The sequence below is a fragment of the Patagioenas fasciata genome, chromosome 11 (assembly GCF_037038585.1).
Source record: "Patagioenas fasciata isolate bPatFas1 chromosome 11, bPatFas1.hap1, whole genome shotgun sequence".
In the NCBI taxonomy this organism is placed as follows: domain Eukaryota; kingdom Metazoa; phylum Chordata; class Aves; order Columbiformes; family Columbidae; genus Patagioenas; species Patagioenas fasciata.
In genome coordinates this window covers 18,675,172-18,702,722 of record NC_092530.1, presented here as the reverse complement: position 1 = coordinate 18,702,722, position 27,551 = coordinate 18,675,172, and the positions used below count along the sequence as shown (strand labels likewise).

The 27,551-nt window shown below is 45.0% G+C and overlaps 2 protein-coding genes across 4 annotated transcripts; one reads left to right on the top strand and one right to left on the bottom strand.

The window, feature by feature from the left end:
- Positions 1–710: 710 nt before the first annotated feature.
- On the top strand, positions 711–13,503 carry LOC136106251 (A-kinase anchor protein 17B-like). Of its 3 annotated transcripts, XM_065846509.2 has the most exons (6): positions 711–856; positions 4,586–4,710; positions 6,333–6,570; positions 7,829–9,335; positions 9,756–9,829; positions 12,168–13,503. In XM_065846509.2, exons 3-6 carry the CDS (start codon positions 6,481–6,483, stop codon positions 12,186–12,188), a joined length of 1,692 nt encoding a protein of 563 aa, XP_065702581.1. In that variant the 5' UTR covers positions 711–856; positions 4,586–4,710; positions 6,333–6,480; the 3' UTR covers positions 12,189–13,503. The 3 variants fall into 3 exon arrangements, with proteins under 3 accessions (XP_065702581.1, XP_065702580.1, XP_071669602.1); XM_065846508.2 differs by lacking the exon at positions 12,168–13,503 and having other exon boundaries at positions 9,756–11,588; XM_071813501.1 differs by lacking the exons at positions 711–856; positions 12,168–13,503 and adding an exon at positions 1,928–2,017 and having other exon boundaries at positions 9,756–11,588.
- Positions 13,504–14,265: 762 nt separating this feature from the next.
- Positions 14,266–19,867, bottom strand: PGRMC1 (progesterone receptor membrane component 1). Its single transcript, XM_065846835.2, has 3 exons — positions 19,473–19,867; positions 17,329–17,484; positions 14,266–15,367 (listed from the first exon to the last, which is right to left on the bottom strand). The coding sequence occupies exons 1-3, from the start codon at positions 19,789–19,791 to the stop codon at positions 15,267–15,269; spliced, it is 576 nt and encodes a 191-aa protein (XP_065702907.1). The 5' UTR covers positions 19,792–19,867; the 3' UTR covers positions 14,266–15,266.
- Positions 19,868–27,551: the final 7,684 nt, after the last annotated feature.

Here is a 27,551-nt window from a genome sequence, read left to right as displayed (position 1 = left end):
GTGTCTGTTTTTAGAAGGTGGAGAAAGGACATAAAACATGTCTTACACTTGTGTTTGGAAGATTGCAGGAAGCAAAAAACCACTGAAAACTGAGGGGGTATTTGCGTGAATGACTGCCCTAAATTGAAGTCCATTGGCGACCTTAAAGGGAGAGCAAGCACGGACAATGCAGATGGCACCTTCAACAGTGCGCTGGAGAGGCGCTGACACCCTTGGCAGCTTCTGCACTGCGGGGAGCTGACTGCCACACAGTGCTAAGAGAGACAGGCACTGCGTCTCTGTTGGTTAAACACGCAGAAGCCAGTGTGAAAACAGGGAAGAGCTGATATTAATCCTCCCACATCTATCGCTCAGATGAAGCAGTGCTGGATGAGCTACTTTTGCTACAGGACAAAAAAAACCAAAAACATTTTATTGCATCACACGCCTGTAACTTAAGCCTTTACACCACGTAGAAGAGGCAATTGGTGAGGAAGTAACTCTTTGTCTTGGGGTTTTTTTAAGACAATGCATGCACACGGTGACCAGCCACCGGCATCTCCTGGAGCTCCGCCCTGCCCCGCTTTGCCGATTGTTCCTCAAAAACACGCGTGAAACCCCCAAACACCGCACAGTTCCGGGCTGCCCTGCCACAAAATGGCCCCGCTGGGTGCAGCGCCCCCGCCCTGGGGCCGAGGGCTCGGCGCAGCCGCCAGCCCAGCTGCCGGGGGCGGGAGGAGCGTGCGGCGGTCGGGCGCGCCCCAGAGGCGGGTCCCGCCGCCTCTGCTCGGCGTGGCCGCGCTCCGCCCCGGAGTGGCCCTGGGACGGGGGCCCAGAAGCGTGGGCGGCAGTAGCGGCTGCAGCGGCGGCCGGAGCGGTAAGGCAGCCGGCCTGCGGGACTGGGGAACTGCCAGCGGAGGGCGCTTCCAGGGCGGGCAGCTGGGCTCGGTGCCCCGCTCCCCCAGGGGAAGCGGTCGCGGCTGCGGGGGAGCGGCCCGTGGGTGGCCGCTCCCCTCTATGTCGGCCGGGCCTGGCTCGAGGAACCGGGGGATGGAGCGGTTGGCGGCAGCTCCGGTGGGGCTGCTCGGAGCCCGCGGCCCTGCCGGGACGTGCAGGCTGATGTCGGGCTTGGCTCGGCCGGCGACCGTGGGCTCGGGCGGAGAAGCATCAGCCCCTCGCCCCCTTCCCTGGTCCGCGCGTAGGGCGCCGCGGGTCGCCAGGCTCGGGGCGCTCCTGGCCCTGCTGGCGTGGGGCCGTACGGGCGTTCCGGCAGCCGGGGTAGGGCCTGGGGGTGGCAGGGGGCGGCTGCCCCGCTCCGTCCCCGGGGCTCGCAGCCGGGGCAGGAGAGCCGGTCAGGCCCTGGCGCTGCCTCCGGACTCCACTTCCCGCCGAAGCCGCCCCTCGGGCCCTGGCCGGGGCTACTTGTGGCGGGCGGTGCCCGCGGATCCCGCCGGGGCTCGGGCACCTTCCCGCTGAGCAGAGGGACCGCGGCCTTGCCGCAGTTGCATCCATGAAGGTGCCGTTGGCTTGAGGTTTTCTTCATCCCCAGCTCAAAGCACGCAGCACGAAGTGGCAATGCGTGGCGTTAGCTTGAAAATGCCCCTTTTGTTTGCAGTATTTGAGCGAGCAGCACCACTTCTGATCGTCTCTGCGTTTCACTTAATTTTGCGCAGACAGAGCTGAGTAAACCAGGCCTGTCTGTTGAAAAGCTGTTTAAACCTCTTGTTTAAACTTCTCCAAGCGACTCTTTCTGGTAAATGCTTTTCCCTGGGTGACAGACGTTCTCGTGCTATGATTCAGTACAAACTCTTGCCCCGTTGCCATTTGCTCGTAGTTGCTCTTGCACACCCACCCCTGCGGTCCTGACAATCCCCTCTGCTTCCAGCTCTCCTGCGGCTCTGCTGGTGGAACTGCACAAAGGCTTTTTTTTTCTTCTCTCCAAATTAGAGCTTTTTGCTGCCCTGGTTGATAATATGGTCTCAGAAACTTGGGATGGCCCAGGGCCTGACATGAGTGACCAGCTGGGAAACTGGGGATGGTAAGAGCTGTTTGAGCTAGCGCTACTCTTATGAGTCTTATGAGGAGTGGTTGAGGGAACTGGGGCTGTTCAGCCTGGAGAACAGGAGGCTGAGGGGAGACCTTATCACTGTCTACAACTGCCTGACAGGAGGTTGTAGCAGGGAGGGGGCTGGTCTCTCCCAGGTAGCAAGAGATAGGACAAGAAGAAATGGCCTCAAGTTGTGCCAGGGGAGGTTTAGGTTGGTTATTAGGAAAAAATTCTTCACAGAAAGGGCTGTCAGGCATTGGAACAGGCTGCCCAGGGCAGTGGTGGAGTCACCATTCCTGGAGCGGTTTAAAAATTTGGATGAGGGACATGGTTTAGTGCCAGAGTTAGGTTATGGTTGGGCTTGGTGATCCTGAGGGTCTTTTCCAACTGAAGTGATTTTATGATTCTACTGTGAGGGAAGGTGAGGGGCACCTCTGAGTTAAATTATTCTTATGACTTGTGTTTTACTCATATGGACTATATGGGTGTTTCAGGTTAGATATTGCCAGGCTGTTAATGTTTCACGGAAGTCTGATTTTGTTTTAAAGTATGAACTTGTGTGACACATTTTAGAGTGTTCTAAGATAACGTAGTCAGTGTAAAAAGAGTCGTGCAGATATTCAGGAAAACAATTTCAGAGTTACTGATTTATTCTCATGCTTTTCTGTAAGGCTTTGAAAGGGTTATTGTACATTAACAACAGCTTGGGTTTCCCTTGCAGTGTTGTGAATAATATCTTTAAGTGGTAAAAGAAAGTAGACTTAAGTCAATTCACTATGTATGGCACTGACCAAATTAATGCTGTGTACAGGTTTGGGATTTGTATGTTTCACTTTGGAGAGTGTTAGAACCTTGCAACAAAAATGACTCAAGGGGCTGGAGAAGGTGCCTCACAATGAGAGACTGTGAGAGAGAAGAGAGCTCTCAAGGAGAGCTCAAGCTATGTATTTTATCTAAGAAACATGACTGAGAGGCACCTGGGTTATAGTCTGTTAGAGGAAAAAACAAACCAAACCAAAACTGAACAAAACTCCAACCAAACCAAAACAAAAAAACAACCAACGAACCAAAAAAAAAAAAAACCAGACAAAAAAACCCACAAAACCACCTAGATGGTAAAAAGATCTGCATCTAATAGAAGAAGGCGCATGCAGAATCAATATCTGGAAGTGGCTTCCATTTCAAATGATGAATGATTAAGGAACAGAACAAACTTCCCGTGGGAAGCGGCAGGTTTTCATATTGTCGTGTTTTCAAACAGGAGTCAGATGCCTTCCTGGAAGAGGTTCTTCAGCCAGATACACTTAGCACAGGCATATGGACAGAATTAAAATATGTTAACCTTTACTTGTTACTAGCTGCTGAGATTTTGTGGAAGAAACTGGCACAGTTGATGGTTTGCCAACTTCTTTTTTCCTTGAAATTAGGCCTGAGAAGTCCTTGCTAACTGGTGGAAGCCCCTCCATAAACTCTTTTGACTTAAGCATGTGAGGGAAAAAAAACTTCTGGTTGTCCTGTTTGGGTATAAAGATAGTGATATATGAAGTTCATGTATCCAAACTTAAGTCCTTTAATAAAAAAAAAGTAATTTTACTGTTTTGATTTTGTGAAAAATTGTTGGATGAGGTAAAAGTCGTAAATATCTTCAGCGTGGTTGGCGCTGAAATTGGGAGATGATCTCAGGAGCTGGCAAGACTCTTTGAAAGGTACTTGGTTTCTTGTTGTAAAGGATGAAGTAGGTGCAGCAGCTGCTCTATGTCAGGTGATTCTTGCCTAGTAAAGGGTGCCTGTTCTGTTCTCGGTACCTTTTTGCTTCGGTATTCTGAGGGATGAATCAATTTAAATGCTATGCTTAATCTGGCATTATAGAAGAAAACTTACAATCTATAAGCTTAATTTCAGCAGTGTAATAGCTTACCTTCATCAGTATTTATTAGTGTGTACCCTGTATTGGTATTTTTTTCCCAGCAAGTAATTTCTAAACTGACCTTAAAATTTACCTCTATGCTGGAAATAACAATTCATATTACTTTTTTCTTCAGTGTAGATAGACCTTGATACAATTTGCTCGAGTGTTTTCATGTGCTCACATCTGGGCATTTGAAGCTGATTGAATGCAGCACACATCAACAGAATTAACCGATTTTTAAGCAAGCAAGGATTTGATCCAAAATACGTTGCTCTGAGATGCAGTGAACTCTGTTTTTGGCAGAACTGCGCGAATCCTGCAGCCAGGAATGCTCTGCTGAGCATACCGAACCTTTTGTCCCCAGAAGCACATGCCAGGCGCAGGTTTGGCCAACGGTGCGAGGTCAGATTGTCAGCACCTGATGTCACAGCAGGAAGAGATGTTTTGGAGTGAAGTGTTGAAGCTTGACTGACAACCCAGTGTGAACCCCAGATGTTTTGGTGTGCCAGGGTAGACAGAAACATTCTCACAAGTGCAGTAGTGTTTGGTGGTCACCCAGGGTCTCTCTGTTCCTCAGCAGATTGTCTGTGTTCGTGTAAATACATGGCAAACTGGACTGATAAGTCTGATTTCTGCTTCTTCTGTGACAGGTGACTTTTGGTACAACCAGACATTTTAGTGAAGGAGCCGTAAGAAAGAGAAGCCTGGAAAGACTAAAGCTTCAAGAACAGGAACACGTTTGAAAAAGGGGGAAAAAAAGAGAGGGGGTTGAAAGGTGAGAGTGTATTTTTAGAGAATGTCCCATTTTCTTGAAATTTATTACTCTCTCTCACAGCAAGTAAAATGCAGGCAGAACAGCTACTGTAAAAATCCAAGCTTTGAGGAAACGGGAGTTGAAAAACTTGAAGCAATGCTATATAGTTTTAAATTAATGTTACTGTTGACAAGAAAAGCATCATGATGGTTCTGTGTGTAAGGTGTCAGATGGAGGGCTCTGGGTTATGAGAAACATTGCACTAGAGACATCTTGAGGTCCCTTTCAGATGGGGTTATTCTGTGGCTCTGTGGGCCTGGAGTGAAATCAGAGAGCTGTTGCTCTCAAATTGCTCTTGATTGCTTAAGATTCTGCATGTGGCTGTTTTGTATTGCTCTATGCTGCAACATCACAAATCAATGTCTTGATGCTCTGAAGTAAAATTAATGTGATGTACATTTCTAGGTGCCTCCAGATGACTGGAAGGTCCAAAGCTAGAGATGAACACTATTCTGCCTTTCCCTCTTTTTAAGTGTAATTTTTTCCTTGTTGTTATATTTAGGGCAGTGTTCTTAAATTTTACATATGATTAATAGTAGTATATTGAAGTTTTAATTCTGCAAATAATGTGTTTGGATAGCATTCTAAACTGTCACTAGTAATTAATCATGTTACACACCTACATGTTTTAAAAAACCCCAACACTTTGCACCCAGAGCATAGCAACTCTAATTCAAAGTCTCTGAAAACATTGCTATGCTTCCATTGTTAATACCTTATTGTTCAAATACTTTCTTAAAAATATTTCTAACACACTTTGTTGTGATGGTAAAAGTGAGAAAACTTGTGGATTGAGATAAAGACAGGTAAAGCAAAAGCTCCACACACAAGCAAGGCAAAACAAGGGATTCATTCCCCATTTCCCATAGCAGGCGGGTGCTCAGCCAGCCCCAGGACAGCCGGGCTGCATCACACGTGATAGTGACATGGTCACTTGGGCTCAGCTGTCCCGGCTGTGGCCCCTCCCAACCCCTTGTGCCCCCCAGCCCACTCACTGGTGGGTGTGAGGAGCAGAAAAACCCATGACTCTGTGCAAGCTCTGCGCAGCAGTGACTAAAACATCCCTGTGTTATCAACACTGCTTCCAGCACAAAAGTGAACCACAGCCTAATATGAGCTATGGTGAAAAAAGTTAACTCTATCCCAGCCAAACCCAGCACAAAGCTTCAACTAGGGTTGAGAACAGTGGAAGTAGTTTTGTGATACATCTTAAATGGGACCCTTGGGAGATTTGTTAACTTAAGAACTGGATCCAAATGATCAGTCTCTAGTTGTGTCCTTGGAAACAAATGATAACGTGAATCTGTTGTCTTGGCAGTGATTATAAGGAAAATCCTAGAATGCAAACCATTTGAAGGGACAAAGAAACTCTCTAGACGTATGCATCAGTTAGATGCATGTCATCTATATGCTGTGGGGCTTTTTTAATGTATTCTAACAAAAAATATTTCTCGTTAGCCACATGCGGATTCTTGGCAACTGGTTGCTTTTTATTAGCACCTCAAAGACTTGCATCCAATTCCCCAGGACTCAAAATGTAAAACAAATGTCATCTAAATTGTCCCATATTGATAATTACCTAGAAAAAGACGTGGTGATGCAAAGAAGTTCAAGAGAGAAAAAAAGAAAACTAAACTCGAGAGGAGAGAAGAGAGGCAGATAGATGGAGATGAGAAACATCCCCCAAAACAGCAGAAGGTACCAGCTGAAGAACAGCAGTGGCCAGAGAATATGCCTGAATGGGAAGAAAGGAAATCTCTGCTAGCTCAGAGAAGAGTGGAATCTGTCAGACTGCTTACAGTGCTGTTAAACCGTGTGAAAGTAAGACTATTTTAAAACATATTTTAAATTTTGAAAGGTATTTGTTAACAACTTGAATAATTCACTAGACATTTGATGTCTTGATGCTATTCAGAAGAACGCCTTGGGACGGACCAAACACTGAGAAGGCCTGAGGTCCATGTCGTGCGACACTCTGCTCTCAGCCTTGCCCTGAGAGCAAAGGCAGCACATTTCCACCCAGAAACTTTGCCTTTGGTACTTATTCAAGGCCTTGTCCTTACTGCGTTAAAATAGGCTGGACTTGGTCCAGTGTTGCAAATCAGGAGTTCCAGGGCAGGGACGCAAATGATGCAGTCTCTGCTTGTTTTGGTCTCAGGTCGGCAAGTGGCAGAATTCAGTGGACACAGAATATGCCAGTTGCATTTCTAAAAGTCTTTTTTGTGGCCATCACTAAGTTGTCAGTTGTGTTTCTGTTGGATTCAGCTGATGTCTTGGGAAAGTCAGCACAGGATAAAATTGGAGGCTTTTGGACACAGATTAATGTTTGAAGGTTTATTTTAGTGCCTTGGGCTCAGAAAAATAGTGTTTTAATGGAAATGGGGGTTTTCATGTCTCAGGTGCTGACATGGTGTTGTCTTCACTATTTGCTAAGGAAAAATCTGCTTGCAGCTTTTAACAAGTGTGTGTTTTCCCCAGTCCTTAAGTTTAATGATTTCTGAAGGGCTGTAATTTACTAAGAGTTGAAGTCAGAGGCTGCCCTTGCCGTTCTGCCCAACCTTTAGAGCCCCGTAACAACTGTCATTTACCTTCTTAGTTATGAAGGTGATGTGTTAGATAAGCTTCTGTTTTCTTGGCTTCACCACTTGGAAAGCTTTAGACTGGTTGTCTTTGGGCCCATTTAAAACAATGTATAACAAAGCAATTTGTTCTAAGTCAAATATTTGCTCTGTAAAAGTGTTGTGATTTTCTACTCGCATCCAATACTAGTGATGTTGTGATCAGAGAAAGAATAAATATTTTCTTACACAGTTGCAGTGAGAGAGGTGAATTGGTTGAAAGGACCACTGTCTCATCTAATTGAGAATGCAGCTTTCTGCGATGATTAAGGGTCTGTAGTTCTGACTTTGGAATAGTGAGCCTGTACGATTGAACTGTGACATTAGCCAAACTTATCCCTCACCTCTGTAGTTCTTCTGACTGTAGGAGTGCTTGCATATGAGTTTGCAGTTTAGCACTATGTACTGTTCAATAAATGTACGTAATCAATTTTCTGATTTTTTTTTTTTTTTATTTGAAGGATTTTGTGCAGTTGGCAAGTCAAAAAGTGGATCTTTCCTTGGGCATAAGGGAGGACAATTCCTTTTCTGAAGCAGCCTTGAAAGACATACATCAGGAACCAATTAACTCCCATTACCATACACACAAAGAGTTACAACAGAAGGAGGAGCTTAAGTGCCTGTTAACCCAAGAAGGTAGCAGCTTATTTAGTGAGGAAGGAGATGTGGGTAACTTCTGTGCATCTGCTCGTCATATAGTCAGGACGATTTTGAATGTCCCCTCTGCAGCCCCAGGTGCGGCCAGACTGCCTGGCAGGGGCGCCTGCGGCTCCTGTGGATCTTTACTCATTACAGTTACTCAGGACTGCAGGGTCATCGAATCTCGTGAGGAAAGGGACTACCCAAGGTTGAATGTAGTTTACACTCAGGCAGTGTCCGATGGAGACAGTTGCCAAAAGCAAAAGGTTTATGAGACTGATGAATTCATCCATTATTTACTAAACTACTATCAGACGCCACGCTATGCACGTGTTTGCTTTGAGCCAAAAACCACTGTGAACAAGTGCTGGTGGAAGAGAGTGGTGTCTGATGGCGATAACGATTTTGACATCAGCTTGAGTAACAAACATGGTCAGCACTTCAGAGAAGTGAGTCCTGCACAGAACCTCAAGAGAAATTGTAGTAGCAATGATAATGATAAGCTGGTCGCTGTTGAGGAACCTGAGTCAATAGACATGGTGTTAGAAAACAAGACCTACGTGGGTATGTTTGCAAAAGTGTTTGGAGTGCAGAGGAATGACTCACTCACTGTTGATAACTTACCACACACTGGACTGAATCATTCTTTGGATTGCACTGCTGTTACCCGTGATAAGGAGTTCAAACAAGAAGATGGTATCGATGGGGACACTGTACCATACAAGACATGTAGACCTGCTTGCAGATTAAAGGGTTTGTTGGAAGAGATTGGTGATTCTGAGTACTTCAGAGAGCCACATAGAGGCTCAATGAAGAGAACAGAAAGAAGGTGTGAAGAAATTTACAGCAATTGTAATAAAGGCTGGTTGCCTGCAAGAGCTGGAGAAAGAAAATTAATGGTTTACCTTAAAAATGTAACTCTGGAAGGTCAAGAGAAGGAAAGCAGCAAATGTAATCTCTGTTCTAATTCTGTTCATGAGGGCTTGGCAAGGCAATGTGAACATAAGCTTAAAAAGTTGCATAAGAGGTCTAGTAGTAAATTAAGGCATGAAGGACAGAAAAGTGAGACACAACCCAGGGAAGAGGAGAAAAATGCTCACAAAATGAAGAAAAAGCGAAAAAAGCTTTCTTCTGATCTTTCATCTGATGAATGTGGCTTTTCAGAGGTGGACAGTTGCATGCAGCTGGAGTCCCTCAGAAAGATACAAAGAAAATGTAAGAAAATGTTCCACAGCAAAGTGAAATTCAAGTCACTTCACGCCGCCATGGCAGCACCAGATGTTACCCCTCATGACGGCTCACCGCTTCAGGAGACCCTCCAGAGGACAGGTGAGAAAGAGGGACACCAGAACTAAGGTCTCTGGCAGGTGAGGTTAGTTGCCACAGTTCTTACAATGAGTGGTAAGCATTTTTAAGAAGAGTTTTTAAAAGTATAAACATGGCATAAAAAAAAAGTGTGACTTCTCTGCAGTCAAAGTTTGTTCAGTTCAGCTTGGAAACACACAGTGTGCAGCTGCGGTTGAAGAGTTGTGTTTGCTTAATCGGAGAGCAAGGTATCTGGGCATTAGCAGTTATGTGGTTAGTCTGTTAATTGCTGCATTTCTGGCTATAGTCACTCACAGCCCTTTCACAATTTACCGTGTTTTCAGTTGGTTCACAGATACCTTACAGCTACCTCCCCATACCCTTTCCCTCCCTGCACCCCAGCAAACTCACTTCAAGTAACTCTTTTCATGTACTTATCTACAGGAGATGAGAGGAAGTTAATGCTGAGAAGAGAGATGGATGCTGATGTCAGAGGATGCCCTCTGTTTCCTCTTGAGGTAATTCAGACAAACCCCTGCTCAGATACTTTCTGTGGAGCAGAGCCCAGAAGAGGATGCTGAACAGCCGCTGTATAATAGCTCTTAAGTTTTTCTATAGAAGTGGGAGAAGAAAGCCGTTTGACTATTAAAGGGAGTTTTTTGCTTAGCTAATTCCTTCGGTTAGATTATCAAACTGATGTAGTGAGCCACAAAACCAGAATCTGTGTTTGCCTTTTGGATAACAGAGGACCAAAACTTCCCCAGGGCCAGACAGACCTGTGTGGACCAGTTGCTAAGAATTTGAAAGGTTACAGATTGAGATCTCAGAGTGTTATATTCTGATTAAATGTAGGGAATAATGTAAATATCCAAGTTATGGTATTTAGTAATAACAAGTCATTGGACAAGAAAAACAAACATAGCTATGTAAATCCTAGAGCAAACATATCAAGTGCATCCTCAATCAGGTGGTTAAAGTGATGGGACTGGAAGGTGTGGGGGACTTTTACACTCGATTGCAGGAAGTAATAGATGTCCAAATGCGAAAAATAATTCCCATCCTCTGTAAAACCCACACTGAAAAAAATGCTTGTTTTCTGTTTACAATTCTAGAGGTGTTTGTGAAAACTTGCTGGTCTTTAGAAGGGCGGATTTCACTGAACTCATAGATGTTGTGCTTCCGGGAATCTGAATGATTGTCTAAGCAAAACTCTGAATGTTAGATAGTGAAAGGGTCATGCTTGTCAGCATAATGACAGTCCCCAGAGATATGCAGGTTGGACATTTGTTCACAGGATTTCAAAATGTGCCCTTTTGAAGGCACATGCAATGAGATTGCTATTTAGTGTGAGTTTGCTTACAAGTAAGTTCCAGAAGAATTGTCAAATGCTGTCAGATTTGTGCTGCATTTAGGTAAAAGTGTGAAAACGCAGTCTAGGAGCTTGGGTTGTATCCATATTTGTTCAACTGGCTCTATTCAGAAGACAGCCACAATTGCTTTTGGGCAAAGTCTGTTAGCAAGATACAGAGAACCAGTTCTAAGTTCAATACACTGTTTATTTCAGTTTTCATTTTAACATGCTTTATTTATTACGTGTCAATATACTAAGTTAATGTGATGATGTTACCTTCATTACATAGAATCTTACCCATGTTGATAACTTCTGCTCTAATAAATAGTAATTAAAAATTGTAGTTGTTCATGGTTTTCCCCGAGTGTTCAATAATGATGATTCCTACAGGCTTCTAAGCCAATTTTTATCCATCTTCTCTGTTTACACGCTCAGATGTTGAGTGCCTTGTCAGGGTCAGGAATGACAAATGGTTGCTACTCAGAGTACTGTTAACCTGTTACTTTTATCTAAAAAGATCTTATTTTCTAGACATAAATATTTTCTGTCTATTTTGGAGAACATTTATACCCCTCTTAACTCTCCATTTTAGTATTTTATACAGTTATAATGAAGATCAACTACTGTATTTGTTGGCCGTGTGAAATATTTCTTTTGTGCCGATATGACATACCAAGGGTGTATTTTCTCTATGCAATATTTGTGGATTAAAGGTGGCAAAACTTCCTCCTTTGTCAATCTATAGTCAGTTTTGTGTGTATAAGTTCCCCTTTCCCACGAGACAGGCCTTCTGATTACAGGTGAAGAGAGCATTTCTTTTTGTTAATCTAGGGGAGCAGGAACGGAAGATTTCCTCTGGTGTAAGTTTCCAGTGTTTTATCAATATGTCACAATATTCAATAACAAATAAATACACCGGTTCTGTAGTTGCTTCTTGAGTTCGCCTTTATCGACTGAAATTGATAAAGCAAATCCTCCATCTCCAAGTCTCATTGTTAGGAAATAAAATGTGTCTTTAAGGTGTGAGACACCACTGTAATCTTCATACTGAAACAGAACTTTTGGGTTTCCTACTCGTTTACATGTGGCATTATTCAGAACCTTTTTTCAGGTGTTTTAATATTAATTCTTTACTTTTCCTATCGACACACTGAATTTGAGCCCCACCCTTTCATATGCTGGACTGTTGAGTGTAATTTTATTATCCTAAAGGCAAAGATTTAAAGATACATTTAACAGTTTGCTTTAGAACTTTTAAAATACATAGCTTTGTAGATTAAATTTCAATAGTTGTAGGAATAAATGTCGCATCTCAACTATGAAAGTTACAGAGTGTTTAGACCACTAGAACATTTAATAGTTGAAAAGATGCATTAAAAGCAGCATTTACATAGTTCAGCAATGGAAAGGTATAACACTGCTGGTGTAATTTCACACCTTTCAGTTTGAGCCTGGTGTGTGTTGTTGTTTCAAGACATTTTTTGTTTTTTTTTCTGTGGAAACAGTGTTTGACATGTCTGAAGTAGGGCCCTGAGATGGCAGATTTTGCAAGCAAATCTGAAGATGTCACCTAATGGAGCCAGTGAGAACAGAAGTCTGCTCAGGGAGTGTCGCACTAAGCTTTGCTATCGGAAACACGCGGCCTCTTGGCTCTACCTTATGCTGAATGCTGAAGTCAAAATCCTCCAGGCTGTTTTTAAAAGCAGAAGCACACAATGTCCGTTATTACATTAGTCCATCTGCTTGGAATACAAGAATACAGCAATTACGATATAAAGCCCTTTCTTCTTAATCCCGAGATGCCAGGTGAAGCATGGAAACGCCTCACCTTTTGTAAAAGCTCTTGCGTAACTCTCGACATAAGCATTCATTACTGTTTTTTGTTGTTGTTGTGTAACTCAAACAGCACAAAGTAAGAGCTAATAAAGATGATTACGAGCAAGTAGAGTCCAGATAAAAGAACGTCTGAATTTTACAGAGCGGTTGACAGTATGTCAGAAGTGGTTGTAAATGAGATGCTACTCAGTTGTTGTGATTTGTCCTAGAGCTCCTCAGGTGTGCCTTTGTGACAGACACGTAATAGGTGTCAGGACGCTTGAGGTAAGGGAGGTTGCTGGTAGTCTCTGCTCTTAGTTGGCCATCGTGTCTTACTTGGTTAATGTGCAGTCCAGTCATTTCCCGGCACAGTCCTCCTTGCTTAGTCATTGCAGCCAGTCGCTGTTGGAGGGAGGGATCAAGTTGCAGTGAACAGAGAGCAAAAAAATAAGCTAAACCCATCCATTTTCTCCAGCACTTTAGAAGAAAATAAAATCCCTGCCTGCTGCTTCATGAAACCACTGCTTTTGTGACTCACTTCTTCCCCTTTCACAGTGAGTTCTGTTTGTTTTCTCTGAAAAAAGTTAGTGGTGTTACCAAGGTGTGATACTTCCTTGCCAAGAGGCACAAATGTGAAAGTCAGATGGTTGGGCCCACCAGAGGGTGGGTTCCAGCCCGGTCTATTTCTACTTCATGGATGTTTTCCAAAGCTCCAGCTTTTGTTCAGTGTTAACAATTACATAGGCCTTTATATGCCTAACTGTTTTTGCAACAGCTAAGCACATTATACAACATGACCACGTTCTGTATTTTAATATTCTGCATTCACAGCTATTCAGTTAGAACATACATGCTGTGTGTTGGATAAGATAAGATATTGGAGAAAGACAATATAAAACTTGAAAAACTGGGGCAGGATTAAGTATCAAGTGTTGTTGCAGTAAATAAACCCACCACCGTTATGCAAGAGTATTTTATTTTCTGCCTTAAACAAATAAAAAAAGCACATTTCTAATTTGAGGTAAACCATTAGTAGTGGTTTGCAGATTATGAATGTCTCTACAAAGTAAAACAGCAACACAAAGGTCATGATGAGATTTGCATTTGTCTCTATACCTTCATTAGGTAGTTCATACCATACCACTTCACGCGGGCTGTCTGGCTCAACCAAACACACTCTTCATTCAAAGGCCCAGTATAACAAAAAGAAAATGCCATGACAGCGTTAGGACTGAGGGAAAGTAATTTGTTCTCAGCACAGATGGTCTCAGGCACTTTAATACGTTGTGTCAACTTGTTTTTGAAAGTCGGTATTGTGCGATGCACTCTACTTCCAAACAATCTTGCCTAGTTTACACCTTCCCGCTCAGGACTCGGTAACAACTCGGCTGAACAGCCAAAGCAGTGAAAAGAAATACAGGGAACTTGATCAGATGGGCACCCAAGCACGATCACCTGGACAAGAAACACATTTATGAGTGATCAGCAAATCATGAGTTACCTCCTTGGAATTTCTGAGAAAGTTTTGCAGAAGTATTCTGGATGATGAAGGAGCACTGTGACATTTTGCCTTGGTTGAATCCATTTACCCAGCCCCTGCTGGTAGGAGATGAGGTTACAGTCGCAAACAACTTAGTACTTAAGCATGGATGTGAGTTGAGAGAGCAAACAAGTAAAAAGCAATTGAAAGGTCAGGTGCCCCAGGCACGGCATTGCAGGTTATGCGTGAGATTGTGCCATTTCTTTTAATGGCAACATTGCAGAGCAACAAAGGCCTCAACACAGAAATGGCTTACACCATGTTATTTTATTTTGTACAGGAAACTTGAGTAAGTTACATTGACCAGTAACATTTTTCTGCTAGTTAAAGCTGCATGTACAAGAGCACTTGTTAATTGTGTCACACCAGCAAGTCTTTTAGGCCTAAGAAACAATAGCAGCTCATCTTCCCGGCTTAATGTAATTTCATTACAACTCACAGAAGAGTTTTACTAAGATGAAAAGTGAATCAATAGTAGTCTAATCAAGTCACACTTCATGGTGTACCTGGTTTTAGGGATGCCTAGTTACACTCTAAGCCTTTTTGCAACACTTCAGATGTGCTTTAAAAGTAAATAATAATAATCCATGCATAATTGTGCATGACTGAATACATTAAGTATTCATCAGTTCTTATTATCTCAAGTGATTTATCCTCTCAAAAATTCTTACCTTTTAAAAAGTAGTTGGTGTTTAGTCTGTAAGTCACTATGTATAAAAGCCAAATTATCTTACATAATGTTGAATTGCAGTGCACCACAAATGAGTGTGATGCTTCACGGACAAATAAAACACAGTCCCTTTTCTAAAGGAATTAGAACGCAAGGCCCAGATCCTGCAGAAGTTAACACAAAAATGAGATTTAGTGGATTTGGCATTGTGTATGTGAAGTTACTCTTGTGCTTGTGTCCACAGTGCTAGGTTGTTAATTTATAAAATTGATTTCAACCTACTCCGAACTAAATAGTGATAGAAAAAAAGCAGTAATGGTCCTTTATTGCCAAAATTGCAGTTTACTTTTGCACAGACATTTTTCGTGCATACTTCAGATTATGCAGGTTTAAAGAAACAGAACTTAGACCTTCAGTAGTTTACCACTGAATTTGGAAAGGAAACCTTCAAAAAGAAACAATTTACTGGAACTCTGGACCTGTTGTAAGAGTTGCTGCTATTGCAACGTGTAAAACAGAAGTGGAATGTTAGAAATGATCCTTGATGATTCAAAGAGAGATTGTTCTCCATTGTAGTCTCTAGTCTTTCTTTGCATCCTGGGCATCTTTTTCCTCTTCATCAGAGTACACAGTGGGCTCCTCCCCGTCTTTCAGCAGCTTACCAACATAGGGGTATTTAACTGAGGAAAGAAAATAATAATCCAAGTCATTATTGTGCCCTGAAGATGTACCTTTTTAACTCTTCTGTCCGTTTCCTGAGTTAACAACATGCCTGTATTATAATAAAATAGCTCCCAGCAACTTGTTCCAAACACTGGAAGGAGAAAAGCCAAAATAAACTATCTGAACTACTATTAATGTTGTAGTAAGTGTAAGAAACATGCAAAGTGAATGTAAACATAGTTCTCCTTCTATTGCCTAAGCCAAAAGATGAATGAATGTAAAGACACATGTAAACCGAGGGATTCACCCAGCTAAAGAAACAGAATCCTGGATTAGATTATTTCTCTTGCCAATGTCAAAGTCAGTTTTCTAGCCAATGGTATTGTTAGAATATTTACGTTATGTATTATACATGCACACACATACATGCGGACACGTACTCAGCTTTCAAGGGTTTTTAGTTTTTGTAATATATGTTGAAAATATTAATCTCTAATAAGCCAGAAGAAAGATCCTTTCTCCTAAAGACAAAGATGGATCTGGTATCCGATTATGCAGCTAAGCCTGTGCCTTCTTTTAGATCTCTTTCTGAACATGTTAAAATGCCAAGATCATATACATGTAAGAATTGAGAGCTGTGCTATGCTGCCCATCTGTCAACTTCAACAAAGCAAAAGATGCCTCTGACTACAGGTATTTCAGACGAGCACTGTTGTTACAATTAATACAAATTTAAAGTAACTAACTGCCAGATTTACTATAAACATAGTAATAAAAAGAGTGCATCTCACTGGCAGCCCTGATGCCCAGACTCTTGAAAAGGTAGATTTAAACACTAGTTTAGGTCAGATATTGGGTAGCACAGTTCTGGTTTCTGTGACGCACTTGTTAGCATCATAGAACAGCCATTCAGTGTGGCATGATTAACAGTCTTAATTAAGACAAGAAGAGCACCAAAATAGTAGGGGCACATCAGGTCAGGACTGGGACATTCTAACGACATTATATGGAGGAAAGCTCCATTCTAGCTAGCAATAGTAAATCTTTAATACCGAACACTAGATTTAAAACCAAAAAACATTTGATTTCCACTATACTACTTTTTGTAGATGCAACTTCCATCATATATATATATAAAAGTTCATAAAGACAAACAACTGATATATTTATTTTTGTCTTATCTGATTAGAAATAATCCCTTTGGTGTTCATTTGCCTAAAAGGCATCATGAGATATGGAGGAATTATTTTTCATCAACAGGATACACAATAGGATACAAAAACCCAAACACACCAGTGGGCATACCCTGGTACAAGGTCGACACACCGATTTCCATTAAACTGTGGTTTGACTTTCTCCTTTTTGAGCGGCAAGTTGAGGCACATAACACAAGACAGTTGGAATTGCCTTTTTAAAACTTGTAATACTAAGCACAGAAAAAGAAGGCAGCTATGAAAGTGACTTCCTTCTGTTACTGTTAGAACAAACATCTCAAGTGTGCAAGTTGCCTTTTTTTCCTCTGCCACTCTGGCCATCACTGGCATGGCAGTGACCAGGCTGCTTGCAAGGACTGAGCATCTGCCCATTCCTCATCACCTTCTGGGGGAGAAAGTCTGCTGGATACAGTTGCCCGTGAATCTGATAAAGCCACCAGCAAGGCCATGCAGAATAATCCATTTTGAGTAAAATTCCCAATTCCTGTCAACTTTGGGTGGTCTTATAGATCTATGACAGGGTGCTTGCATCTCTCCTGTGGTTCTGTAAGGACCAGAGGGAGGGAGGATGCAGAAGGAAAACCTGACGTTTCTCTTAATTCTTTTGAGTGACAGTAGTTCTAGTAATACTTAGTAAACTGAGGTATTAACTCAAAGTAAGGTTCTAGAGCGATGCCTCCAGCTGGTAACAGCCTTTTAACCATTGCTTCCCTTACTACACACTAGTTAGCTACTGCTTTGTAAACAGGTTTAAAATGGCTTACAAGTGAATTGTGACTCCCAGTTCATCAAGGTCTCTTGCTGTGTAGCGTCGAGATCAGAGAGGTCATCATAGTCATCCCTCAAAGCCTCCTTATCCAGGCAGAAAGTGGCAAGACCTCGGGATGCATCTCTTCCAGCAAAAATCCCATACGGGCCATCTTTAAAATAAAGACATAAGCAGTATTATTACAGAGGTAACAGATGCAGTACAATTTTCATGGATCAGAATCCCCAAAGTGAAACAGATGATGAGTCCCTACCCTGACCTGTGGGTCAGACCTCCCTCAAACTTTTGAAATGTTTTTAAGTTTTATTCTACTTGGTAATAATGGATAACAGAGGAAGAGGACAAGAAACAAAATCATGGGAAGAGATACTGAGTTTGCTGAAACATCAGGACAATGAACCATGCAACGGTGCATGGAACATACACACAGGGTAAGGACAAGCATACAAATGGGAAGCACATGCTCAGAAAGAGGAACAGAAAAAGGATTTGAAGTCTGAGGTGAAATGGAAGTTTTCTAAGAGATGATTCTGACTTAAAGAGCTGAAAGGATGACTTGACAGCAAATGCTATGGAGATACTAGAAATTACCAACTTGGAAGAAACTTCTATTAAAACTTCCAAAACGCAAGATGAACTCAAATGATCAGAACATGCAACTCACATCAGAGATATCTTATCAAAGCAGACTCTTGCTAAATTTCATTAATGATTAACTTGCTTGCATGACAAGGCGAAAATTGAGATATCAGGTGTTGCAACTAGACACTGAAAGTTCTTAAGGGAGCTTAAAGAAGTTAGATATGGACTCTGGTTACTGTAGAGAACATGCTATCTTCCACATGTCCCAGAGTGCGCCTTTTCCTAAATTCATCAAAAGAATCTTACTTTTCCTTTAAGATGAAACCCAAAGTAGCCAGACACTGTGATGAACCATTCAGCAATGACCAAAGTAGATAGAGTGGGCAGCTGTTGCTGTTGTCAAGGAAGGTGGCATCCAAAACATGGTCCTTAAGTTGTTTTCAGTTTGCAGAAAGACAAAACTGCACGTCTAACTCAGCATACACATCATCTCGACTGCTGCAGAATGCAAAGTTACAGTCCAGCATCCTTCAGTGACAGACTCCAGCCTATATTTGGACCAGAATTACTAATCCCATCATGCTCTCAAATACGTAGTACCTGCACTGTTCTTGTCTCCGAGCAGCACTGGCAGCTCACTGCTGCAGCCACAGCTGTCTGGACAGCTCAGGAGTGGTTGGACCAGACAGATACTGGTACAAATTAGCAAGACTCAGCGAAAAAAGCAAACAAACAACAATATGCCATAGTGGAGGTGATTAAACTCTTACACCTGGGTGCACACACTCCCACCCACTTCCATCACTAGCTGCTCTGTTAAGTCTCCACATGGCACAATCTTTGCACATTTTAACTGCCAACACTCCTGATAGGAAGCTGGTTTAACCCAAATTGCTAGGTATTTAGTATAAATATACAATTGTGCGATGTCCACTGCAAGCTGGGAATGGAATGTAAACACAGAGAACACACTTCTGCTGCCTGGCACCGGGCACAGGCACCCGAGGCCGATGGAGCCGCCCAGCCCAACAGAGGCACAACCCCTTGCAGTGTGTGTAACCTGCCCTGCGAAAATAAAGACAACAATGAAGCAACATGAGCTGGCAAAGCCGGAGTTTTTACAGCACCGACTCCGGAGCGCGGGGAGCGGCAGTGCCCGTGCCCCGGCTCCCCGGGCAGGCGGGTCCCGGCGTCGCCAGCTGCACCACCGCCCTTCGCAGCGCTCAGCAGAACGAATCCTTTCTGAACCTCGGGATCGTGAGCAGGGCCGAGAGCGCAGGGCCGGCTCGGCCGAGCGCTCATCCCGCGGGCCAGGGGGCGGGTCGGGTACTCACGCGGAGCCGCCGATCCCCGGGGTCAGGGAACGAGCTCCCTCCGCACCGGCCCCGCGGCACAGCCGGCCCTGGCCCTCCCGGCACTGGGCGGCGCAGGCCGAGCCGCGCAGGGCCCCGGGATCCCTCCAGCCAGCGGCGCCGGGCACAAAGAGCCGGGAGCTCCCGGGCCGGGCCCACCCCGCCGCCCCGGGCTTGCCGTGCCGCCCGCCCCCGCCGCCCTCACCGGGCCCGTAGAACTGCCTGCCGCGGGTCACGTCGAAGACTTTGCCGTTGATGGCCATGAGGATGCGGGGGTCGCTCACCCCGTCGTACGGCCGCAGCTGCGCCAGCGTGAAGTCGCGGCGCTTCATCTTGGGCAGCGGCGGCGGGTCCGCCTCGCCCGCCGGCACCGCGGGCCGGTCGCCCCGCAGGATCTGGTAGAGCAGGAAGAGGCAGAGCCCCAGCAGGCTCAGGTTGAGCGGGGACCCCACGATCTCCAGCAGCAGGCCGCCCCCCTCGGCCGCCGCCTCCTCGCCGGCCGCCACCGCCTCGTCGCGGGCCATCAGGCTCGTCTGCGCTCCGGCACGGCGGGCTCTGAGGCGCGAAGCGGCGGCGGGAGGAGGAGCCGGCCCCTCGGAGCGCGGAGGGGGCGGAACGCGGCCGGCCCGGAGGAGAGGAGGGGCTGGGGGCGGGAGGAAGCTGGGGCGCTGCCGCCCTCCCCCTGCGGGGGTTCGGTGCCGGCCGGCTCCTGACGCGCCTCGGGCACTAGGTGGTGGTGTGGGCCCGGCGATGGCCGCCCGGAGACCCGCGGAGGGCGCAGCTGGGGCCAGGACGGCTCCGCGGAGGGTGCCGCCGGCCGCCGTTCCCCTGCCAGGAGGCAGCGGGTCAGCAAGGCCAGGCCGCTGCAGCGGCGGCTTCGTGGAACATGATTTCACAGAAATTTTAGCAAAAATAACCTTAGCGTTGCGTTAGATCCGTGTCAGCCGGGCTGCTGGGAGCCAGCCGGTCCCTGCCCTGCGCTGCTCCTCCTGTGGAGGCCGCATCTGCACTGTCCTGTTGGGGTGCTGGATCTCTGGGGCGCTGGCTGGTGATCTGCCCCACTCCAACGGGGACAAAAGGGAGAAAACTTGTGCGTTTTCCCCATTCATTCCTATTCATTCCCTTGGCCCCTAAAACCCACAGAAGTAGCAAACACAAGGCATTATTATACCATGAAAAAGTGTCCAGTCATGGACTTCTTTATCCACGCTTCTTTTCAGCTGACATTCTGATGAGGTCAAGGTGATGGAAATGCTAACTGGCTGTATCTACTCGGTATGGTGTTCACATGGAGCAGCAGGAGCCCTGAGTACAGCTCAGCACTGCTGGTGCCGTCTGCTCCTTGGTGCCAGGGGTGAGGAAGCAGAAGTGATGTTTTGGATCTAAGCAGTTGTCCCTGCAAATTATGTTCTTGCCATCCTTCAAAAAGAACACAAAGCATTGCCCAGTTGGAATATCATCATCCCCTCTGCACAAGTAATGTCTTGGGGGTGTGCACGGAGAAGAAATGCAGCGTGCCAACCTTGATCTTGCACTGTAGCTTGGCAGGTGGTTCATGTCGCTGTTTTGGGGGATGAAAGCTGCTTCTACTGAACCTACTACTGGAACATTTAGTTAAAATCAAAGGTAGGACATTTCATTTACTTTCTAATTCCCAGTGTCAGGAAAAATTTAACTCTCTGGGCCACCACGGCTAATGATAAGACTTTCGCCTTTTTGGATACAAATAAGACATCTCAGTAACAAAGTGTTTAAACATTTTGGCTCCACCTGCTGTCTCATTTGGGAAGCACTTGGACCTTGATCTGTCCTTCCATGATATGCACTTTTGCTTCCACCTGCTGTGTTACTTGAAAAACTCATTGTTTCATTGATCTGATGACTGAGATTTGTATTTAGTAATAAAGCAGGTCTGAGTTTTGACCCTATTTAGGATAGTAGATACATCTCCAAAACTTTAGAATTATTCAAACTGGGAGCTGTATTAGTTCTGCTCAGTGTAGACATGATACTATTACACTTCATCGTGTTGATATGACATGTTAGAGGAATAGGTGTAGAAAAAACAGACATTCAGAGGGAGATTTTTCTTTCATTTTTAAGAAAACATTTTGTTCAAGAGAGAGGAAAAATCCCAGGCTCCAAAACAACCCCAACCCTGAATTTGACCATGAACCAGACGCTGAAGGGAGGGAAAAAGAAGCTCTGTTTATGCCTAATATCCTAGAGAAACCATCCAAGAACAGTTCATTCTTAGATAAAAAAGGGCCAGGAAACATTGCCAAGATTGATAGAATCTCAAGTTATCTGCCACAGGAGCACTGGTACTGCAAGTTACAGTTGCTCAACTTCAAGCTCTTTTTGTACCTTGCAGCATATGAAAAAATATTCATATGTCTCAGAATGCATCTTACATAAGCAAAAAAAAAAAAACAAAGCAGCTATTTAGAAATAAATGGGCATATAATTATTTCAGTAAGGATTGTCTAAATTCATAAACACTTTGTTATACATTTCTTGCTAGCAAGCTCACTTGGCAATTATTTTAGATGTAAGTAAGGTTCTAGTCAGAACAGAGTTGGCCCCAGCTCCAGTTAAATACCACAAGCATTAGCTATGCTCCCACACAGGTTTTTCTCTCCATTCTATACACAGGAATAGTTTCCTCCTTGAAGCCATTCTGTTAACAACATCTACGAGATGGGTTGATAAAGCAGTTTCAATATAATGCCCTCTTATTAAGTGAAGAAAACACTGGAGCTCAGATAACTTTCATGTCCTTGCAACTCAGAGTAGTTCAAACAGTTTTAAAATATTCCCACTTGTTTATTTTTTTTGAAACCAGCATAAATCTGTTAGAGATAAAGCAAAATTAGCGCTACTACATCGCAGCCTTTTTCTTACTGCTCTGTTTTCACTTTGGAACTTGTCCAGTGGATTTAATGAACCTTTTAGAGCATATTTAATGCTTATAAACAAAGTGTGCTTTGCCTGGGCTCCCCATGATCTGCTTTACCTCGGCCGAGTACGCAGGGACCATCGTGACCAAGCTGGTTTCCGTCCTCACGTTATCTCGTTGTTCCTTTGGAAGCCCTCCACAGGAATTCCTTTCTCTAACTTACCTGACTGACAATTTTAATTCCAACTATGACTGCAAGAAAGTTTTCAGAAGTTTGCAAAGATACTAATACCTAATTTGCATTATTTGCAAGCAGATTCCCAGAGCTTCTGTTCACCTGTCCAGTCTAAATTCAGATTTGTAACTCCGACCTGAGAATTTGAGAGACTTCAGTGAAGTGCCATAGGAGTGTGTCACAAACAGCTTGTAACATCAAGTAGCAGCCACAGAGAGAAGGTTTTGCCTTGCGGTCCAATGGCCTCCTGGAATCTGTAGACTTCTCAGGAAACTAAATAAAGAAACTAAAAAGCAAGATTAAATGTGCCTTAGAGGGACATAAGGAATTCAAGCCCTCTAGAGACAAAATATTATATGAGACCATCCAATAAATTTACATAGGCAAACTCCATCACACCTGCCTGTTTCTCACAGCTGGTGTCATACAGGTATTACTTCTCCCTCCTTTTCCCCCACCCTGGTAATAATTTCACTTACTAAGAAGGAAAAAGAAAGGCACGATGAGGAGCTGGAGTCTCTCTCTTCTTTTATGACTAGTGCCTCCCTAAGCTGCGGGGTCCAGCAGGTCGAGTGTGCTCCTAACGCTGCAGCGGGGGTTATGTTCAGCTGGTGTTAGGAATGGGTCTGTCCCAGTTGCAGAGCAGGCACCTGATTTAGGAATGCCCTGACTTACTTCTAGGTTTTATTTCTATCTATCTCTTTTGCATTTCTGTTTATTTTTCAGTTGCACCTTCTGACTTTCTAGCTGTGTTCTTCATCCAGCTAAGTGCTAGAAGGTTTGCAATGGGAACATGACACTATGCTCAAGGCTATCGAGATCCTGTCATTCCTGGAGATGTATGTGTAAACATCTGCAGTATAAAGCAGCTCCAGATGGGAATTTTTACCAAGTTTGAGAAAACGTGTCTGAGAGGGGGGTTGGAAAGGCAGGGAGCGCTCACGCTGGAGAATTGCTTTCCATGGAAACAAACTGATGGAAGCTTGCAACTAAAATCTTCCCCCACAAGTCCCTGCCCCAGCCCCACCTTCCCCCTTACTCGCTTGTCTTTTGGGCTGCCAGGACTGTGCTTTTCGATTCAGTCGCGCCAAACAGGACTGACGGTTGCTGTGACAAGAAAGCTTGCCTGGTCAGTCTGCACAGCAACTATGCTGGGAAGATTCAGATATGTCTTGTCTTTTAACTATTGATGAAAATCTGGGTGTGAATTCTCAGTATGGGCTCCTTTTTTGAAAGGCAGCAGATGTCGAAAACAATCTGGACAAGCTGTAGTTACTTCTGGAAGAGGCATGGAAAAAGGAAAATGTAAGTCTGCATGTGATTCTTGCGAGGTAACAGTCTCAGTATCCCTAGAAAGCACACAGATTGACACCGAAAGAGTAAATAAAATCCCTGACTTCCTGGAAATAATTCATTGGGTTTGCTGCAGGTCTGATGAGCCAGGAGGGTTTTATGTATCAGAAACAACTGAATGACATGAAGGAAACTTGTTGTGTTTACAGGTTGAGTCAAATCAGTAGCATTGTTAGAAGGAGTAGGAAATGTTATCTCTGCTCTATTAGTGTCAGGGAAACAGTATCCATTGCACATCCATGTGTTCTTTGGAAGGACTGATTTTTACTTAGGCTGGAGACACTCACTTTGAATTTTGGAATGCATGAGCCATTGTCACTCGTGTCACTATATCCCTGAAGTAGGGGCTGTTATTTCTCTGCTCCTGTGATGTAGTGATAGTTCTGCTATAGAGCAGATCAGTCTGTTCTAATGTGAATTGGCAACTGACTTAAACATTAATAGATTTAAAGGTTAGAAGAAGGGAGGTATCAATAAACTAGGATGGCAGGTATAATTTTGTGACATCTTAGTTGCAGAAATGCAACATGATAGGCATGGATTCTCATCTCAGTTTGAGCTTATTTACCTGAAATCTGCTTCTAACACCTCTGGTTGATTACAAAAAGTGCTTTTTCTGCCTGCCTTTGGTCTGCTTTAGTTAGCTGGTCAAATCCAAAGCAGCTCAGACAAAATGGCGATGGCTGATTAAAACGAGAAAAGCAGCAGCAGGAAAACAGACATATGGAAGGAATATCACTTGTTTTTTTTTTCCAAACTTATTTAGGTGTCTAATTAAAGTCGATACACTTCCAGGTGTCAGCCAAATTTCTGTCTGTTACACAAATCATAGAATCATAGAACGTCCTCAGTTGGAAGGGACATACAAGGACCGTCGAGTCCAACTCCTGTCCCTGCATATTCCTTTAATCTTTTTTTCCCCTTCTCTGATTCAATTAAATTATTGAAGACAGTCCAGTCGTGACTTGTTTGACACAAAGTTAGATTGCTAAGTAGTGATCCAGTGGAATCCAGTTTCCAACAGATAAGGAAGCACTCCATTAATTTCCCAGCCTGATGCCTTTCCAGCTGCTCTAGTTACGTGATGTTCCCAATGGGAAAATCTTGCAGACCCTCGAAGTCATCCCACAGCTGCAGCAATGTCATGAAAGCCATGTGTGCTGAGAAGGTGCCTTGCAGTGTGCCCCAGACCCTCGAGGCGATGTACTGAATGCAGACACCTTCGGTCAGCAGGCCAAACGCTGTCCCAAGCAGTGGCGTCCCGGGAGCCAGGCGGCACAGCTGCCCGCCGTACACAGCTGGGTTACCGCAGGTGCTCCAGCTCTGAGACTGTAAGAATCATAGAATCTTTTTGGTTGGAAGAGACCCTCAGGGTCGTTGAGTTCAACTGTAACTTAACCTAACTCTAGCACTAACCCATGGCCCTAAGAACCTCGTCTAAACGCCTTTTAAACCCCTCCAGGGATGGTGACTCCACCACTTCCCTGGGCAGCCTGTTCCAATGCCTGACAACCCTTTCCGGGAAGAATTTTTTCCCATATCCAATCTGAACCTCCCCTGGCACAACTTGAGGCCATTTCCTCTTGTCCTATCACTTGCTACCTGGGAGAAGAGACCAACCCCCTCCATGCTACAACCTCCTTTCAGGCAGTTGTAGACAGTGGTAAGGTCTCCCCTCAGCCTCCTGTTCTGGCCGTGGACACCAAACCAGCGGGGAAACCCAGGAAGCCCTGGAGGCAGAGCACAGACTTTTCACGCCGTGAAGGCAAAAGAAAAAGCCAAAATTCCTGCGGTGTCAGACCCCTCCATTTTATTTTAGGTGGTTTCCCGGGCCAAGCGCAACTTTGTGCCCGAAGCCGCGCAGGCTGCCGGGCTGTCCCGGCGCACGGTGCCGAGGGGCTCGGCCGGGCCGGCCGCACCGGGACCCGCCGCCGCTCGCCCGCGCGGCTCCGCTCGCCCGCACGAGGGACCGGCCCCCCCGCAGCTGCCGCTCACGCGGGGGGCGGGGCGTGCCGCTACCTGCTGCGCGAGACCCGCCGCCTAGGGCGCGCGCTGGGCGGTGGCGGGCGGGGCGCGCGGCGGGGCCGCCTCGGGGCGGCGGGAGCGGAGCGGCGAGGCGCGCGGACGGCAGCCGGTGAGTGGCGGGGACAGAGCGGAACGGGACGGGGAGGGCGGGCGGTAACCGGCAAGGCGCGCGGCCCCGGCGGCTCCGAACCCGCCGCCCCGGGGGGGCGAGGACTCCTGCCCGCCGCTCCGGACCCGTGGGCAGCGGCGTGGCGGGGCCGCTCCGGGGAGAGCTGCTGGGGTCGGGCTTTGCAGATGCGAAACCCCCACGCTTGGCAGCAATGGGGTGACGCTCACGGGTACGCGAGCGGCGTGAGCTTTCTGCGGGGCGCTCTTTGTTCAGGTGCTCCAGTCACCCGCTGCTGGCTGGCGTCTCCCTGCCCGTGGGTCCGTCGGGCTAAATCGGCATCCTCATCCTTGGGTCACGGACTTGCAGTCCTTTGGTGTCAGATCTCCGCATTATATGCCCTAACACAGTTTTTAAAATCTATATTAGTTAGCTGGAGTTGGAAAGGGCACACAAGGATCACAGTTATTAATCACTGGACTTTATTTTGTCTCTTGCCCCATTAGTGAAATTGCTGGCTGTCTCCCAGATGCAAAGTCTTTAACGCTGGTGTCAGGAACCGGGAGAATCCACCTGATCTCAGAGCGAGTATGCGCTGGTGATGTGAGAAAAGTAATAGGGTATGGTAAAGGGAGCAGGTTGTATCCATAGCCTCTAGCAGAATGAAAAGACATCTACTGTGTCATTTCTTTCATGACTATTTTGCTGATACACTGCATACTTTAGGAGCTTGATCTTACAGGAGTAAAGACTCAATCATGTAATGACTTTGGTGAACTTCCTATGATTATCCTTGTGCAAGTAGGAGTGGCTCGTGTAAGGGCAAATGGTTTCATCAGGGTAACAAGCTGCAGGCAGCGGGTGAGCACAGAATATCCAAGAACCCCAGCAAACTACCTTCAGTCTTTTCCATAGTCTAGTCCAACTGCTTAATTGGAAATGTCATTTGAAACGTCCCTTTTCCCTTCCAGTCATTGTGCTACGTCCTTGCACCACATCCTGTGCAGATCTCTGTGTGGGTTGACTCCTCTTCCTTGACACACGCCACCATCAGAGCTTGTCTGATGCAGATTTGGATGAGGTTTTATTAATTGCAGACCTGGTGTAGCATATTGGAGAAGTGGACAGAGGTAGCCTAGTACACGTATTCTGAACTGCTTGGGATTGCGCTCACTGTAGATCTTCTGCACTTTGCGTTGTCCTGATATCTGGTAGAAACTGAAGAAGGTTACAGGTAGCTTGGAAGTATACTGTAAGGAACCTTTAAAACAGAAAGGCAAGCCTGGTGGCATTATATTTTACTAAAAGCTTAATGAACGTGACTTTTCTATTTATTTTTCTCTCGCACAATATAATAAATAATAATTAGAGCTCCAGTACATTTGCAGATATAAGATGGGAAGTAGAAATATGTATTTGTTTTGTTGTTTTAAAACAAATACCAGTGATTTAATGGGCATGGAATCACTTTTGCACTGTTTGGTGGTTTGTAGTTTGGACTTCTACTATAGCATGTACAGACCAGTTCGTGCTTCAGAGCCATTCCTGAAGAGTATTGCACCTGAGAATTTATACTGATTTTGTGAAATTGCTCATCTCTTTCTATAGAATGTCAGTAGATGACTTATCACAAGATCAACACAGTTACACTTCTCCAGACTGAGCT

Bases quoted from the DNA above. Each gene is read 5' to 3' on its own strand.
- LOC136106251 (XM_065846508.2), top strand. From the start codon at position 6,481: ATGCCTGAATGGGAAGAAAGGAAATCTCTGCTAGCTCAGAGAAGAGTG. The intron at 6,571-7,828 runs GTAAGACTATTT...TTTTATTTGAAG, and splicing joins TGCTGTTAAACCGTGTGAAA to GATTTTGTGCAGTTGGCAAG. The intron at 9,336-9,755 runs GTGAGAAAGAGG...ACTTATCTACAG, and splicing joins GGAGACCCTCCAGAGGACAG to GAGATGAGAGGAAGTTAATG.
- PGRMC1 (XM_065846835.2), bottom strand. From the start codon at position 19,791: ATGGCCCGCGACGAGGCGGTGGCGGCCGGCGAGGAGGCGGCGGCCGAG. The intron at 17,485-19,472 runs GTGAGGGCGGCG...TTTATTTTAAAG, and splicing joins CAGGCAGTTCTACGGGCCCG to ATGGCCCGTATGGGATTTTT. The intron at 15,368-17,328 runs GTAAGCCATTTT...TTCTTTCCTCAG, and splicing joins CTGGGAGTCACAATTCACTT to TTAAATACCCCTATGTTGGT.